Below are 15,640 nucleotides of genomic sequence, written 5' to 3' on the forward strand. Positions count from 1 at the left end.
CAATATTTTTATGTAACAATTGAAATACACCTCTGTTAGTCTGTCATTAGGACATTCTCGAACCGGAGACCTGAGAGGTGACGACCAGCAGGTGGCGCTCTGAGTCAGTTCACGGTGGGCTGGATGCAGTGAAAGGCAAACACAGGCAAGGTGCCTGCTTTAAATCCTCAAAGTAAGGTTCTTTTAACCACTTGTCATAAAACACCCTGAGACACACGTCTTGGAAAATCGAAGTGTCAAGCTCAGCATCTTTGCCACATTTCAAACTAGGTAATTACCTTCTCTCCCAAAGGGAATCTGTTTTATGTATTTGTGTCCTTTCTAGGTTACAGGTTTCCCAAAGGCAAAGATCTTGCCTTCCGTTCGCTCCATACAATGCTGAAGTGAAATGCTTGTTTTACAATAACAATCTAATTATTCTACGTCCCTCTGAGCTACATGATGACCTGTTACATACTAATTGCTAGTAATATAGAAATGTGCCTGCCTCCTATAAACCCCACACATAAACCTCAGTTTTATTTGACCTAAAGGTAAATTGCTTATTTATTTCTCCTTTTTAACATAAAGTCATTTTTCTGCCATCCCAAATTGTAAGTCATTGCCAAATACACAACACTGCATTTTAGTCAGTCATTTTTATTTTCCGCAGAGTTTTTAAACTACACACAACAAATACTTTGATATAATCTAAGATAATAAAATAGTTGAACAATTTTTTTTTTTTAGATTTACATTTGTATAGAAACAATCTGTGGAACTCCTCACTTCAAAACTAAGGTGTCTAAAAACAGTGATTCATCAGCATTGCTTTAAATAACTGTTTGGTTAAAAGTTGCAGTTTTCATTCTCAACTAAAATGTTGTCTCCATGCAGTGTCCCTTGGGTCCAAGGCTTAAGGCCTTGGTAAGGTGGCCAAGAAGAAAAGGATGGCCACCCTTTATCTCTGTCCTTCCCTCGTATGGAGGACAGGGGCTGGAACAGGGTTCCATAAAAACCAGGAAGAAAATAAATCAATTGCACATCTCTAGTTTTCAAGGGTCAAAGACATAACAAGTCTGGGCAGAACATGTCCCTATCTGTAGATGGAAGCCCCATTATGATGGCACAGCAGCCCCCCAACACTCTCTCCTTGGCTAATCATGTCAGTTATTACCCATAGGCTGTGGCCACTGTCCCTAAGTTCTCCCTCAAGGCCAGTCATTTTGTGACATTTAAGTTTTGCCCCTTGCATTATGTCACTTGGATGCTGTGTCTTGGTTCTTGGTGCCCAGTTAGGGTCTACTATCCCCTAAGAAATGCCTCAGCCCACCCTCAAATCCCCAGAATGCCCAAGAGCGTAAGACCCCACGGAGACAGTGACTTTTCAGTGAATCTCCTCCCCGAGATGCTGGGGCCCCTGGCCTATATCATCCCATTGATCTTAGTCCACTCGTAGATGTCCTGTTCACACACTATGTCGGAGTTGATGAGGAGGTATCTGTCACCCACACAGAAATGCTTCTGACAGGCGGCACATTTGAAACATTCCAGGTGATACACTTTGTCCTTCACCCGCATCGTCATCTCGTAGGCTCGGATCCGCTTGTCACAGGATGCGCAGAGACCATCTTGGCCGAAAAGCCTGCGGGGAGAAAGAGAGAAGCTAAAAAGGCAGGGCCGGAGGTAAGACTGGAAGAAAGAGCCTGAGGATGGGTTCCATGATGTAGGCTGGATTTCCAAGATGTCGGGAAGCAAGAGTTGGGTCCAGACAGATGGCCAACTAATTCATCCACCTCATCGCAAGTGACTATGACTAATTCACAGTCTTTCCTAGAAGGAAGAGGGTCCTCTGACATGAAACCATGCCTGAGGCACTTGTGTTTGACATAATTCATTCCTCTTCTGAGCTCTCTCTCTGCTTCTAGGATGCCCCAGGACCTGCCTCTGTGAAAGGACTGAAGTGATTTAAGAGGTTAGCTGTGTGTAAACTGATATAGCCACGAGGGAGAAGAGTATGGAGATACCTTAAAAAACTAGGAATAAAACTACCATATGACCCAGCAAGCCCCCCTATTGGGTAATATCCTGAGAAAAGCACAATTCAAAAAGACACATGTACCCCACTGTTCATGGCAGCACTATTTACAGTGGCCAGGAATTGGAAGCAACCTTGATGTCCATTGACAGATGAATGGATAGAGAAGTTGGGGCACGTGCGTGCACGCGCACACACACACACACACACAATGGAATCTTATTCAGCCGTAAAAAGAAACAGATTTGAGTCCGTTGTGGTGAGGTGGATGAAGCTAGAGCCTGTTATAGAGAGTGAAGTAAATCAGAAAGGGAAAAACAAATATATATTAATACATATATATGGAATCTAGAAAAATAGTACTGATGAATCCGTTTACAGGGAAGGAATGGAGACACAGATGTAGAGAACGGGCTTGTGGACACAGCAGAGGAAGAAGAGGGTGGGATGAATTGAGAAAGTAGCATTGGCATAATACACTACTATGGGCAAAATAGACAGCTAGGGGGAAGCTGCTATATAACACAGGGAGCCCAGCCTGGTGTTCGTGACAACCTAGAGGGGTAAATCAGGGGAGGGGAGGGGAGATATATATATATTATATATATAGTTTTACATAAACTATGACTTACTCATGTTGTACGGCAGAAACCAACACAACATTGTAATTTTCCTCCAATTAAAAAAAAAGTTAAAAAATAAAAAAGGTTAGGCGTGGAGTGTGTGTCTCCTCCCAAAGGAACTTTTATTTTAGAAGAGGAGCAGGAGTAAACCCAGGGGGCTTCTTGAGAGGAATGCAATGAAATGGGCATCTTTCTGAGGCTCCCTCCCACACACTATCACATCAACGGCTCTAATTCCACCCACGGGGAGGGTTGGTCATTTAACTTCTCCAGAGCCACACAGGCCATTGCACACAGTGGCTCTGTAGGACCCCAGCTTCTGGGAGATGGAGGGAGTTCAACAGTGAACAGTCCCTCGGCCGCCTGGGGGACGAGCAGTAGTATCTCTCCATATAGAATGGAAGATAATAATTCAAGATCCTCGCTGGCCCAATGGCATACGTCTCTGAAAAACTTCTCTTCTGTCACCAAAATCAAGACCCTCCTAAGTCTCAGCTGACTGGTCATTTATTTTAAGCAATATGTGGTGCCAAAGCAGGAGATGCACTATGGTGGAGCCTAGTGCATGCTAAATTGCTTCAATCCTGTCCGACTCTGTGCCACCCTATGGACTGCAGCCTGCCAGGCTCCTCTGTCCATGAGATTCTCCAGGCAAGGATACTGGAGTGGGTTGCTGTGCCCTCCTCTGGGGGATCTTCCCGACCCAGGGATCAAACCCACGTCTCTTACATCTCCTGCACTGGTAGGCTGGTTCTTTACCACTAGTACCACCTAGGAAGGCCGGAGCCTAGTGCAGTGGTTCTCAAAGTGTGGTCCTGGGACCAGCTCTATTTGCATCCCCTGGAAACTTGCTAGAAATGCACACTCAGGCCCTCCTGACTGAGATGCTCTGCGGGTAGAGGCCCAACCGTCTGTCTGGTCCCGAGTACAGCCAGGTGATGCTAAAGCAGGCTGAAGTTTGAGAATCAGCTCGCACGAGTTGGGTAACACAAGCACTGGAATCAGAAGACTCAGATTCAGGCGGGACCGGCCCCGAGTACCTAAGTGACCCTGCTGAGACCTCTGCTGACTGTGAGCTTGTGGAATGATAGTCATCACAGCGTCCACCTCACCCGGCTGCTGGAGGATGGAACGCAGCAAGTCAAAGCGCCAGCGCTCAAGGCTGAAGCCGATGCTGGCTGGGTTTTAACACATCTTGGGGGTATTCCCAAAGGGGCCAGCCTTGCTGCCTGATGACATGGCATGTCAGCAGGTCTTTTCCATAGGAAACCTTCAGGGCAGTTTTGGGTAAATGCCTGTTCTTCTTGGAAGTTCTAATGAACTTCAGCATAGCAGAGAATCAACTGGCAGGTTCTGAGAGGATGTAGGGGCGACGAGAGCAGTTGACAAATTTAGAGCAGAATGAATGGAACCAGGAAGATGCGGTCTGTGGGTGGACAGCTCGTGGTTACAGCCAGGCTGGCTAGTTCCCTCCAAATCCCACTCTCCATGCGAAGATCTCCGAGTGTTTTCAAGGCCCCACCTAGGAGCAAACTCATTACTGGGGGAAGAACACTTCATCCCAAGACAGCAGATGGTGGAGCTGTCAGGAACTGCCACCTTGGAGGTCATGGGGTGGAAAGACAGTTCTGATTTCCTGGTTGTTCAGTAAGAGGAGTTTGGGCCTGAGTAAGAATAAACGACTCACAAAACAGCATGCGTGGAAAGCAGCCAGCTGCCTGGAGTGTGTGGCCCTTACGGAAGGGGGATCGGGAGGTAAATTACAACACAGGTCAGGCAGTTAATGACGGGAAGCATGACGGACTAATATCTGGGAGACACCTTCAGATCCCAACATCACCTCCAACCAGCCAGTCCTCCTGGAGCCACGGATATCCTCTGCCTTGGCTTCCGTGTCTTAAGCTGTAAGACGAGAGAACTGGAAGGGAAGGAAGGCTTCTACAGCCCCTTCTAGCTCTGGTTTGCTGAGACTTCACTACGTGGAAATAAGCTAGGACTTGACATCTAACTTGCTCGTTCACTTCTGAAGAATTGGTAACTTAGGCTGGCTATCCCAGAAACTGACCCTGAGGCAGGAGTTATTACGGATGTGTCATCAGGGAAAGCAGGTACAGTGGCAAGGGAAACCAGACAGAAGATGGGAGGCAGGCCAAGTTGCAGTCTTGGGCCAAGTCCCTCAGAGGGGAGCTTTGGCCTGAATGCACGGGGACTCTGGGGTGTAAGCTGTGTCTCCAAGTGGCCTTGGCTCCAGGCAAGATTACTAGACTCCGGTCTCTGGCAGTGCCAGCTACTGGGCAAGGTCTGCTGGGCATTGGATGGGTGGGTGGGGGTACTGGGCAGGCTTCTGGCAATGGCACCCCACTCCAGTACTTGTGCCTGGAGAATCCCATGGACAGAGAAGCCTGGTAGGCTGCAGTCCATGGGGTCGCTAAGAGTCGGACATGATTGAGCATCTTCACTTTCACTTTTCACTTTCATGCATTGGAGAAGGAAATGGCAACCCACTCCAGTGTTCTTGCCTGGAGAATCCCAGGGACGGGGGAGCCTGGTGGGCTGCCGTCTATGGGGTCGCACAGAGTCGGACACGACTGAAGTGACTTAGTAGCAGCAGCAGCTGTTGAAAGTAAAACAGCAGGGGGTGGGGGGTGCACTGAGCATAAAAATCATAAAAAGGGATCTGAGGGTATCTGGACTGGGTACTGACATTAACAGCTACTGTTAAATTCCCAAGAAAACAACATAAATAGCACAGGGTTTATTTAGGTTCAGGCTTCCCTGGTGGTCCAGATGGTAAAGAATCTGCCTGTAATGCAGGAGACATGGGTTCGATCCCTGGGTCAGAAAGATCCCCTGGAGAAGGGGATGGCTACCCTCTCCAGTATTCTTGCCTGGAGAATTCCATGGACAGAGGAGACTGGTGGGCTGCAGTCTATGGGGTCGCGAAGAGTCGGACACAACTTAGCGACTAAGAGTTTATTTAGGTTCTGCATGGGGATCTCCTGATTATGTGAGGCTAAATGTCTGAAAAAGATTTTAACAGGCCAAGCAGCAACTGGAAACCCTGGGGAGAAGTTCTCCTGGGGTGAGGGTAGGTGGGGGGCGAGGGGTGGGGGTAAGGACTGAACACCATCCCAGGACACATTTCATCACTCCTCCAACTTGCCTTTTGCAAAGGCACTGTCAGCTATGTTAAGAATGCAAGCAAACAAGTCCATGGCTGAAGGGCCATGCCTGCAGCAAGAAACGATTTTTCTCCTCTGTCAAGAGGTGTCATGTCTGAAGCTTCCACCTGCCCATTTTAATAACAATAATATAAATATGAAAGGATGGCTGGAAACGCCTGCACTAACAGAGTTAATTAACATGTTGCCTAGGAATGTAGCAGGGAGAAGAATTATTTCATGTCACCAAGACACAAGTTAATTAACATTGGGTTCTCCCAGACTATTTTTTTTCTCTCCTTTTTAAAAATGCAAGAGATTAACAAGCCCAGGCAGCACAGGGTTTTCTTCTTGAATGTTATATAAAACCTCAGAGATAGGGAGAAACCTCGGCTCTTTTGACCTTACTCTATCTGTACTTCATTTAATAAGATTCAAATGATTTGACAGGGATGTAGTCAGGGGGCCCAGTGGGAATCATTTACCCGTCTGCTTTTCCGCACTGACTTGGCAAACTAGTAGCGAGCAGAATCAGGTCTCTATTTATCCCAGTTCTATTTTCTTGTTCCTTAATAATAATGATAATGGTCAAAATTAAAATCATGATCCTTGGAAACTTGACTTCTTTTCTGTGAACCACCAAATTTTCAAGGACTTTAATCAGGAAATTTAGGGGGGAGAAAAAGCTTATTTTGTCAGTCTCTGGGTAAACAGATAAGCTTGCTTCACCATGGAATTGCCTGCAATTTTTTTTTAATGTAAAATGCTCTGAGGGCAGGTTTGGGAGAAAGAGCTGGCCTGGCAGCCAAGGGCACTGGAGTCTAAACAAGCTTTCCTGGGTTGGGTGGTCCTAATGTATTAAGGCTGCATGCTCCACAGACCCTGTACCCCACGAAGATGGCAAAAAAACTGACAGCTACACAGTCGAGCAGATTTGACAGCAGAGGGCATAGAGTTACCTCTGCCGCAGCTAATATGAAACTGGAAATTTCATATGAAACTAGAACATTCCAGGCAAAGGCACTCGTTTGAGAGTCAGAAAATTCACATAGCCAAACGTGTGACCCAGAGTATCCGAGGTATCTTCAGTGCCTGTCTCAGTGGGTGTTCCAGAGTTCCTCTTTTGCCTTTCCATTCTTCCATCACTTTGTTTATTAGGTCGGGAAAGACTCTAATAATAAATGTCATGAGGGTTACCGAAAGACAACAGCTAACATCTATTTGATACCCATGCACCACGCCAAGCACCTTACATGTACCACCCCATCTAATTCCCACCCCTTCCTGGAAGTAGGTACCGCTATTCTATAACCCCATTTTACAGATGAGGAAATTGAGGCTTAGGAAGGTTATGTAACTTGTCCAAGGTCACAGAGCTAGAAAGCAGTGATGTCGGGGCTCAAATCTACTGCTGACTTCAGGGCCTTCCTGCTGTGACCAAAAATGCTTGGAGTGCCGGGGCGAGATTATACTTTCAATTTTTTAAAATTTGTTTTTTTAATTGAAGAATAATTACAATATCGTGCGGGGTTCTGCCATACATCAACATGGATCAGCCATAGGCATATATATGTCCCTTTCCTCTTGAGCCTCTCTCCAACCTCCCACCCCGTCCCACCCCTTTATGTTGTCTCAGAGTTCTAGTTGGAGTTCCCTGAGTTACATAGCGAGTTCCCACTGGCTATCTATTTTACAGACGTTAGTGTATATGTTTCCATGCTACTCTTTTTAAATTTCTCATCACATTATATCGAGAGGTTACAAAAGAATACTTAGGAACCTATGTTTTTGAAGCATCAAATGAGCTGCTGGGAATCCACCCTCAAACTTACAAGCTTCAAAACTCCCAGTTCCCTTGGCATACCCTGCGCCTTCCTCCCCCACCCTCTCCCCTTGTCTGACCCCCAGAGGGAACCACTATTCTGAATTCTGTGCTCATCACTCTCTTGCCTTTAAAATATGAGAACTGGCCCACACAGGCATGTGTCCCCAAGAACATGCTTCTCTAACAGGAAGAAAGGCCAACTGCTCCCCTGCATAGGGCAGCTGAGACCAGCGTGATCTCGCTGGCCCCGGAGGCAGGCGCCAGGGAGACAGAGCCAGGGGCCCAGGAGGGCGGCGAGGACGCACCTGAGATAGTCTCGGCGGCAGAGCTTCCGGCCCAGCTTGTAGTAGAGGCGCCGGCCCACCTCGCCCAGCCGGCACCCGCAGAGGTCACAGCTGAGGCAGTCCTCGTGCCAGTACTGGTCGATGGCCTTCAGGAAGTAGCGGTCCCCGATGTTCTGCTGGCAGCCTCCGCATGTCAGCAGGGACGGGGGCATCTGCAGCACCTCGTCCACGGGCTCTCTGGAAGGAAGGCCAGGCATTAGCGATGGCCTCACCTCGGGGAGGCCAGCACCGGGGGCTCAGGAGTCACGCTGCGCCCCACAGAGAACCCCACTCAGTTGTATGGTGACATCGGAGAAAGGAGGGGCGAGCATACACCCCGGGCAGACGGCAGAGAGGCCCTACCAGCCTTGGGTGAGGACGGGAAAGGGCTAGCCCCTACGTTCTAGATCCTGGAAGAAGCAAGGGCGGGGCACCAAGAGGCACCCAGGCAAAGGGTACTGCCCCTCCCCACCTACAGCCCAGCCCCCTCCCAGACCTGTGGTCTCTCTTCTTCTTGATGCCCCCTTCCCCTCCTACTCCACCTCCACACCTCACCTCTTTCCTCCCCCCACATCCCGGGGCCAAGGGCACTGCCCAGCCCCAGAGGAGGCACCAGGACTTAAGAGTTGCTTGTGGCCAAAACAGTGACTACCCAGTGGGTTAAACATCTGCAAATTCCCTTTGGAATCTCTGCGCCACCTTGCCTCTATCCCTTTCCAACGGCACAAATGTAGAGATGAGGAGGAAAGGGCCCCCAAATTATTTTAGGTTGCTTTCTCTTTCCCAAATAAAAATACCATCAAGATATAATAGAAGTTCTCATTATTATTATTATTTTTAACAGAAACTCCACATCTTATCCTTCTTATGGAATGAGTCCTTGAGGAAAAATCTCGGGTGTTAATTAAAGCCACTGTTATATTTATAAAGGAGATCAAACAGACCTTTTTGCACATGAACACTTTCACAGCAGCAAAACTGATTCGCATGAAGTTGATTTAGGAAAGAAAATGGGGAGGGGGCAATAGTTCTTTTCGGGAGAGAGTGTGGAAGGCAATTAAACACTGAAAACTCCTCCAGGCAATTGTTAAGAGTGAGCCAGTGACATGTGTTCTTTCATTACAAAATCATATAGTGTCTCCAGTTCACTTAACTGGAATCTGAATCCTTTTGTTTTACATTTTAAAAGAAATAACTTTACTTGCCAGAAGAAGATAAAAAAAAAAAAAATAGAGAGAAATGATTCCTGCACCAGATGGGACATAGGAAAAACTGAATACCTGTTGATCTGTAGCAATTAACAAATGCTCTCTTGAACTTCACTCAAACACAAATCTATTTTTCAGAAATCTATTATGTTTGGAAAAATGGACCTGTTTCCAACTGTGAAATTCCCAAAGTGAATTTCCCCCTTGGTACCTTGAGGATATAAATCTGGTGTTTCCTATTTCCAGCTGATGCTGGCTTACTTGGTGACCTTGCATCCTGACTGGCCTGTGCCCACAGCATTTTAGGCCCTTTATACTTAGGAAGGATGAGGCTCAGGGAATCAGTGTTGATAACACACTCTGACACCTTCAGAGAACTCTGTAAAGTGCACACTTCGCTGTGAATATTCAGGAATATTGAAACCGAGCCCACACTTTGTAGAACAGGTATGAGGGTCCTTTGTGAGATGATCTCCTTTTAGACCAGGGAAGTGTAAAACCCAAACTAATTATCTCCTAAAAACTCAAGACTTTAGAGTTTTAAGCATCCACTGAAGCCTGACTTGTCTTTGTTTCCACAGGTTATGTATAAGGACGTCCACCCTCCCTCCTGAAAAATAAAACACCCAGCATTTTCCCGTGCATTGCCCCAGAATCACTTCTCTTCCCTTTTCACAGCCCGTGGCCTCACTTTAGGCTTTCAGAAACATTCATGGAACCTCAACACCACTGGATGCCCTGACGCAGATCCTGCCAACCAACTGTGAAAGAAGAGAATTTGCACTTAGCTGGTGCAAAACTGCCTGGAATTAAAATGAACTGCTCCTGTTATTCACAGGGAGGCAGCAGGGGCCACCGATGGCATAGTAGAGGAAATCTGTGTGTGTGAGAGTTCTGGCTGTCCTTCTGTCTAAATGTTTCATTTGCATAGGCCTAGGCAAGTTTCTGGATGTAATTTGGAGGTGTTGATCAGACTGACCTCAGTCACACTGACCCAGGTATGTACGCACTGAAGCATCTGGTAGGGCAGTGGTCCACAGGAGAAATGTTAAGCCAAAAAGCTACTGTCTGTGATGGCCTAAGATGAGATAGGAAAGGACTGGATAAGATATTGGCTGTATCTTTCTATAATTAAAGATAATATCACATTATCTTTGGTGGATGTTCCAAGCCAATAACTGTGGGACTCACCCTCTAATTAATATTTTACATTCTCCTAGAGCCTATCTGAATATTACACCTCAATACACTTCGGCCTGGATTTTTGGGATAATTTCTCAACAGTTTCCAAGAAAAATATGGGGGGGAAATGTGCTGCAATAATTTCTCAGCTAGCTGGTCCATCTCCAATTAGAGCCTGTCTTCACCGGGCAAATAGTGAAGCAAAGGATAGAGAAGAACACCCCACTGAGCACCCTTCATAGACACCTGCTGTGCTGCGAGGTGAAGATGTTTCAATTTTGCAGTCTCTTTGTGAAAAAAGCATAAACTTTGAAAAGAGCAAACTTCTTTCAGAGAACTGAAACCTCCAGGTTTATCTTCTAATAAAAAGATTAGTGACTAAGTTCTGCTGATCAAAAACGCATTAGGCACCTTTCAAAGGTAATTCATCCAATTCACTCTCTTATTGTATTACTATCGTCTTGCCCAGGCTCTGAAAACTCAGGGCTAAGTTGTAATTCTAGGTTTGTAAAAAAAAAAAAAAAAGAAAAGAAAAAAAGTGAGCAAAGCACTCTTCCCAGAGTTTTCCTAAATAAATACTTAAAAAAAAAAGCAATGTTATTTTTTTCCCTGAGAATTTAAGGAAGCTGGGGTTTTGTTAGAACAAACCTGACTCCTTGTAGCTCTGGCTTCTGAACCTTCAAGATTGAATAGTGATGTTTATATTCTCACTGGATCATGGTTACTTCCTGTGTTTTATGAGAACACGCTGAGCTTTTATGCTGGTAACTGAGGGTAAAACCCAGGTATATAAACACCATAGGAGGCTGAAATTGGGAGGAGGAGGTATTTCAATCAGGAAAGCACAATTCTTTTAAAGCAGGAAAAGAAAACAAAACAAATGCCTCTTAAAAGCACAAATGGACAAGTCATTAACCAGCTCCTTTGGTCTGTGTAACAAATCCCTTCAAAGGATTTAGATGGGGACTTCAAAGGAATAAAAATTCTCAAAACCAGACAGCTAATGAATCTTAAAAGGGCATTTGCGCTGACGGGAAAATGATATCTTAAACATCCCTTTCTCCCCATGTTAACACTGAGCAATGGGCTGAAGGTAAAGATTGGGAAGAGGGGGATACTTCAAACCAGTCAGGGGCTCAGAAAACTAATGCGGTTCATTTAGAGCTCTGGTTCCCAGACCCTACACCCTTTGAGATTGTGACAAAAGCCGTAAGCCTCCGCTCTCCGGAAAAATTCACCTACATCCAAAATGGTGCACAAACTTTCAAGGTTCAAAGGTACCCATCGGTGGACACCGAGGGGAGAGGCGTGTCCGCGAATCCAGACTAACTCCCGTGTTGTTCGGGTGCTCTAAAGTCTCTGGAGGCCTGAGTGAGCTCCGAGGTGAACTCTCGCACGTCCTCACCCGCGAGTCCCCGGCGCGGTGGGCAACCGCTCCACCTGCGGACCCGGAAGGGGACCGTCGGGGACCGGGGGCGGGGGGCGGGGGCTCCACTTGTAGTATCCCCCTTTCCAGGGCCAAACGGACAAAGAGAAGGAACGAGAGGGGAGAAGGGAGCAGAATCGAGTCCTGAAGGCTCTCGGGGCTGCACCGACGCGCCTCTGACCTCCCCCTGTGCCTGCTCCGGTGCAAACTTTCTGGCCCGAAGTGGCTTTAGGGAGCGTCCCAGGGAGCCGCCAGGGGCCCGCTCAGGCGCGGGGCCGACCCCTCTTCCTGCCGCCCGCCACCCAGCCCCTCTCCCAGTGTCCCCGGAGTCACCCAAGAGGATGCGGGAGCCCCGCGCACGGCAGAGGGAAGCAAGGGCACGCCGCAGGCGCGCACCTGGAGCCTTCTCTCCGGCCGCCCGCGCCACCCCGCCGCCCCGGGGCGCGAGGCCGGGGACCCTCGGTGGCAGGGGCGCCGCACTTACTCAGATGGGTCCAGGCTCTTCCTCTCGATGGCCGAGGACATTGGGGAGGGAGGTGGCGTGCCAGGCGGCGGGGGCGCTCCCTTTGTGGCGCGGGGCTGGCCGGCTGCCGGGGCTCGGACCCCCTCGGGTGCTCGGGCGCCGCCGCCGCCGCCGCCGCTCCTGCGCCTCTTCTTGCTCCGGCGCTCTGGCGGCGAGCTCGCCCCTCCGCGCTCAAGGACAGTCACCGCGCTCCCTTCAAACGCCAAAGAGAGAGAGCGAATCACCGAGCTGCCGGCGCGCCGCGGCCGAGGCGGGGACCGGGGCGCGCAGCCTGGCCCCGGGCGGCTGCAGCAGCTGCTGCTGCTCAGGACTTAACCTTCCATCCCGGTCCCGCCGCCGCCGCCGCCGCCGCCGCCGGGTCTGGCTCGGCTCGCGCGCTGTCGCCGGCTCCGCGCCGCCCGCGGGGATGGTGCGCGCCCGCCCGGCCGCCCCGCGCCCCTCGCACCTTCAGCCCGGGTCGCGGCGCGCAGCTCGCCGCCGAGGGCAGGGAGGGGGCGGCGGCCTGGGGGCGGGGAGGGAACCGCGCCTCTCTCCCCCGGCTCCCTCCTCTCTCGGGAAGGTCTATTTTCGCTCAGCTTCCCTCTGTCTCTGGTTTCATTTCCTTTTTCCTGATCACGATTCAAATACAATAGAAGGAAATCACATTTAAAGAGACAGCTGCCCGCCCCCCCATCTTTTTTCTTCCCTTTTTTTTTTAAACAGGGCTCCTGGGGATTAGCGATACAAACAGCGGCAGCCGCAGCAAGACTGAGTTGGCTTCTTAAAGGGGCCAGCGTCGGGGACAGGGAGACTCGCTCAGAGAACACCTCTCCTTGGAGAGGCGGCTGGGTTGCCTGTAAAGCATTCTTTAGGGCTTTCCCTCTTCGGCGTTCCCCTTTTGGTTAACTAAGATTGAAAGTGACCAGAGGGCCGCTCAAGGAAGAAAGAAAAAACGAGAATGTGAAATAAACACATACAGAGATGTACGCGTTCCAAGTGGCTTTCGCGCGCGTCCGGGGTTGGAGGTCCCAGGTCCGCAGACAGGGAACGCGGAGATGCCCCCCAGACAGTGCGGCTCTGCTGGCTGCGGAGTTGTGACTGCGTCCGCGCTCCAAAAAGACGACGGGATCTGGGCGAGCAGGGACCGCACGGGCTGGGTATGCCTGAGCAGTGCCAGGGGCAGCTAATCCCGAGGGAGGGTGGTTGGGAGGGACCAAGCTGGCCTGAGTCTCCTCTCCATCTGCTGGCGGCAGAATTCCCTCCCTCAGCATCTTTAAAAATCGGACCCCTGTGGTTATACTGGCCCCTCTAAAGGGCCAATGGCACTCTGCACAGAGAAAAGTGCCTCTCCAATGATGGAGATCAATGCTCGGAGACTATTTTGCCCTGGGTCAGAAAAAGAGAGAGAAAGCAGACTTGTTTAGTTCAGGTTTCCCCTCTAATCTCAAGGGCAAATTTCAAGAAGAGAGGGGAATGTAGAAGGGGAGAGGAGGAAGCTAACAGTCTTCAGCAAAACTTTAGGTCCCTTGGGCCTCATCAGAGTTCCCTGAAAATAATTGCATTCAGAAATTATTACTAAAGGCCTACTTGTGCACACCACAAGTCTTGTAAAGAAGAAGATACCAGTAGTCTCAGGATCCATGGTTTTATAGGAGCAGTCTAGATCATGGTCATGGACACTGTATTCCCATTTTAAAGATGACACTGAAGGGTCTGGGTGAGTTCACCCTGGAAGGGGGTGGTTGAAGTCAGAAGTACATCCCTGTAGGCTTCGTTTTCCTTGTTCAAAGCTGATCCTAACTTCTCACATGCATATCTAGAATTTACCATTGTCTGCATGCTCTTGTCCTTACGTCCATATCCAAAGCTTGGGTCCCTATGGGTATAATAAAAGTCTCTCCCAATTTCCTCCACTCTCTCCTCTGTGTGTGTGTGTGTAAAAGGAAGTCTTAAGAGCAACTTTGGGTCCAACTCAAGCCTTTCAATCTAAAAAGAACTTCTCTTGCTCAGGCCCTTGTTTTTAATTAAAAAAGGGATAATGCTTAGCATTTTTAAGTCAGTCTAAATTATGTGATAAACATATAACCCACCACTCTACAATCAAAAATGAAAATAAACAAATAGGCTTTGATGAGCAATTCACCTGCTTACAACCAATCAGTGTGGTGGTGAAACGCTAAGACTTGGGCATTGGACTGCCTGCGTTTGATTTAGGCTCTTACTTATCAGCTAGTGGAGCCTATCTAGGAAAGTCACTTAATCTGAAGAGGCAGTATTGGGTAGTGGCTGTGGAGTCAGACTGCCTGTTATAACCCACACTTTCCTACCTGTGAACCTAGTGGAAGAGCAGGAATTTATAAACTTCCAGGATCCTTATCTGTCAACGGGGGTACCAGAGCCTATTGCATCAACTGTTGTGAGGATTAAATGAGTAAATGCATGCAGTGTGGCCTGTAGACCTGTAATGAACTGGGGGTAATAATGGATATGAGATTACATGCATGCAAAGCATTTGGTGTGTATTAAGCACTCATAAATGTTCTTCTGTGTTGTAGGAAAAAATTGTTGGGAGAATTTAAAGAGTTTGAAATTAAATTCAAAGGTGAAATGGAGGTTAAAAATAAGAACTTCCCAATTTCCCACCTAGATTTGAAAACCTGTCCCATTTTTAAAAAGCAAACAGAACAGTGTCCTTTCACTTCACCTCCTTGTGCTCGTATACAAAACATATTTGCATTTTCCAGTTTAATGTTTAGTATCTTGGTGACTACGTGATGTGTTTTCATCTGCTTGCTTTTATTAAATCTGATAAGTTGCTTCCTTCCTTGCTATATAGTTTTGCATGGAGCCTAAGTTAGTTGTTAAATTAAATATACCCTTGGGTTCCAGGAAGTAACCTCCAAACGGCCAACTTTGGGACATGAAGTTTCCTTTTAATAATATGCTTCTGTTTTGACCCGAACATGTAAAGAAAGAGTGATTACTGATGACTTTGGGTCAGTTTCTTATCTTTCACCACTCTTTGGGGAGAACTTCCTTAGAGAAAGTGAATATTTGAAATGGTATCTTAAGATTTCAATTTCACACACAGTGGTTGTAAGAAATAACTGCCTGCCAGTGGGATTTCATTTCTGTTCAACGGGCAATTAAATTGCTCAAATTTAAGTTTAACATTTAGAATTGAATCTCAAAGTGTGTTTTCATTATGAATAATTTTAAAGCAATCATGACCTTATTGTATCCTTCCATAGCAACCTTATGCCTTATGTAGAAGAGGGACTCAGTAACTAGGAGGCAATTTGAACATGTAAAATGGTTCTTGAGAGCTGGGGAAATCTGGACTTGATCCCTCCCCAGTGGGTTTGCAATTTAA

At 47.9% G+C, this 15,640-nt stretch overlaps 1 protein-coding gene across 2 annotated transcripts; it reads right to left on the reverse strand.

Annotated features, from left to right (window-relative positions):
- Positions 1-619: 619 nt before the first annotated feature.
- Positions 620-13,489, reverse strand: LMO2 (LIM domain only 2). Of its 2 annotated transcripts, none has more exons than XM_043908969.1 (4): positions 13,245-13,489; positions 12,250-12,481; positions 7,932-8,147; positions 620-1,624 (listed from the first exon to the last, which is right to left on the reverse strand). In XM_043908969.1, the coding sequence occupies exons 2-4, from the start codon at positions 12,288-12,290 to the stop codon at positions 1,405-1,407; spliced, it is 477 nt and encodes a 158-aa protein (XP_043764904.1). In that variant the 5' UTR covers positions 12,291-12,481; positions 13,245-13,489; the 3' UTR covers positions 620-1,404. The 2 variants fall into 2 exon arrangements, with proteins under 2 accessions (XP_043764904.1, XP_043764897.1); XM_043908962.1 differs by lacking the exon at positions 13,245-13,489 and adding an exon at positions 12,605-12,717.
- Positions 13,490-15,640: the final 2,151 nt, after the last annotated feature.

The sequence above is a fragment of the Cervus elaphus genome, chromosome 1, assembly GCF_910594005.1.
Source record: "Cervus elaphus chromosome 1, mCerEla1.1, whole genome shotgun sequence".
In the NCBI taxonomy this organism is placed as follows: Eukaryota; Metazoa; Chordata; class Mammalia; order Artiodactyla; family Cervidae; genus Cervus; species Cervus elaphus.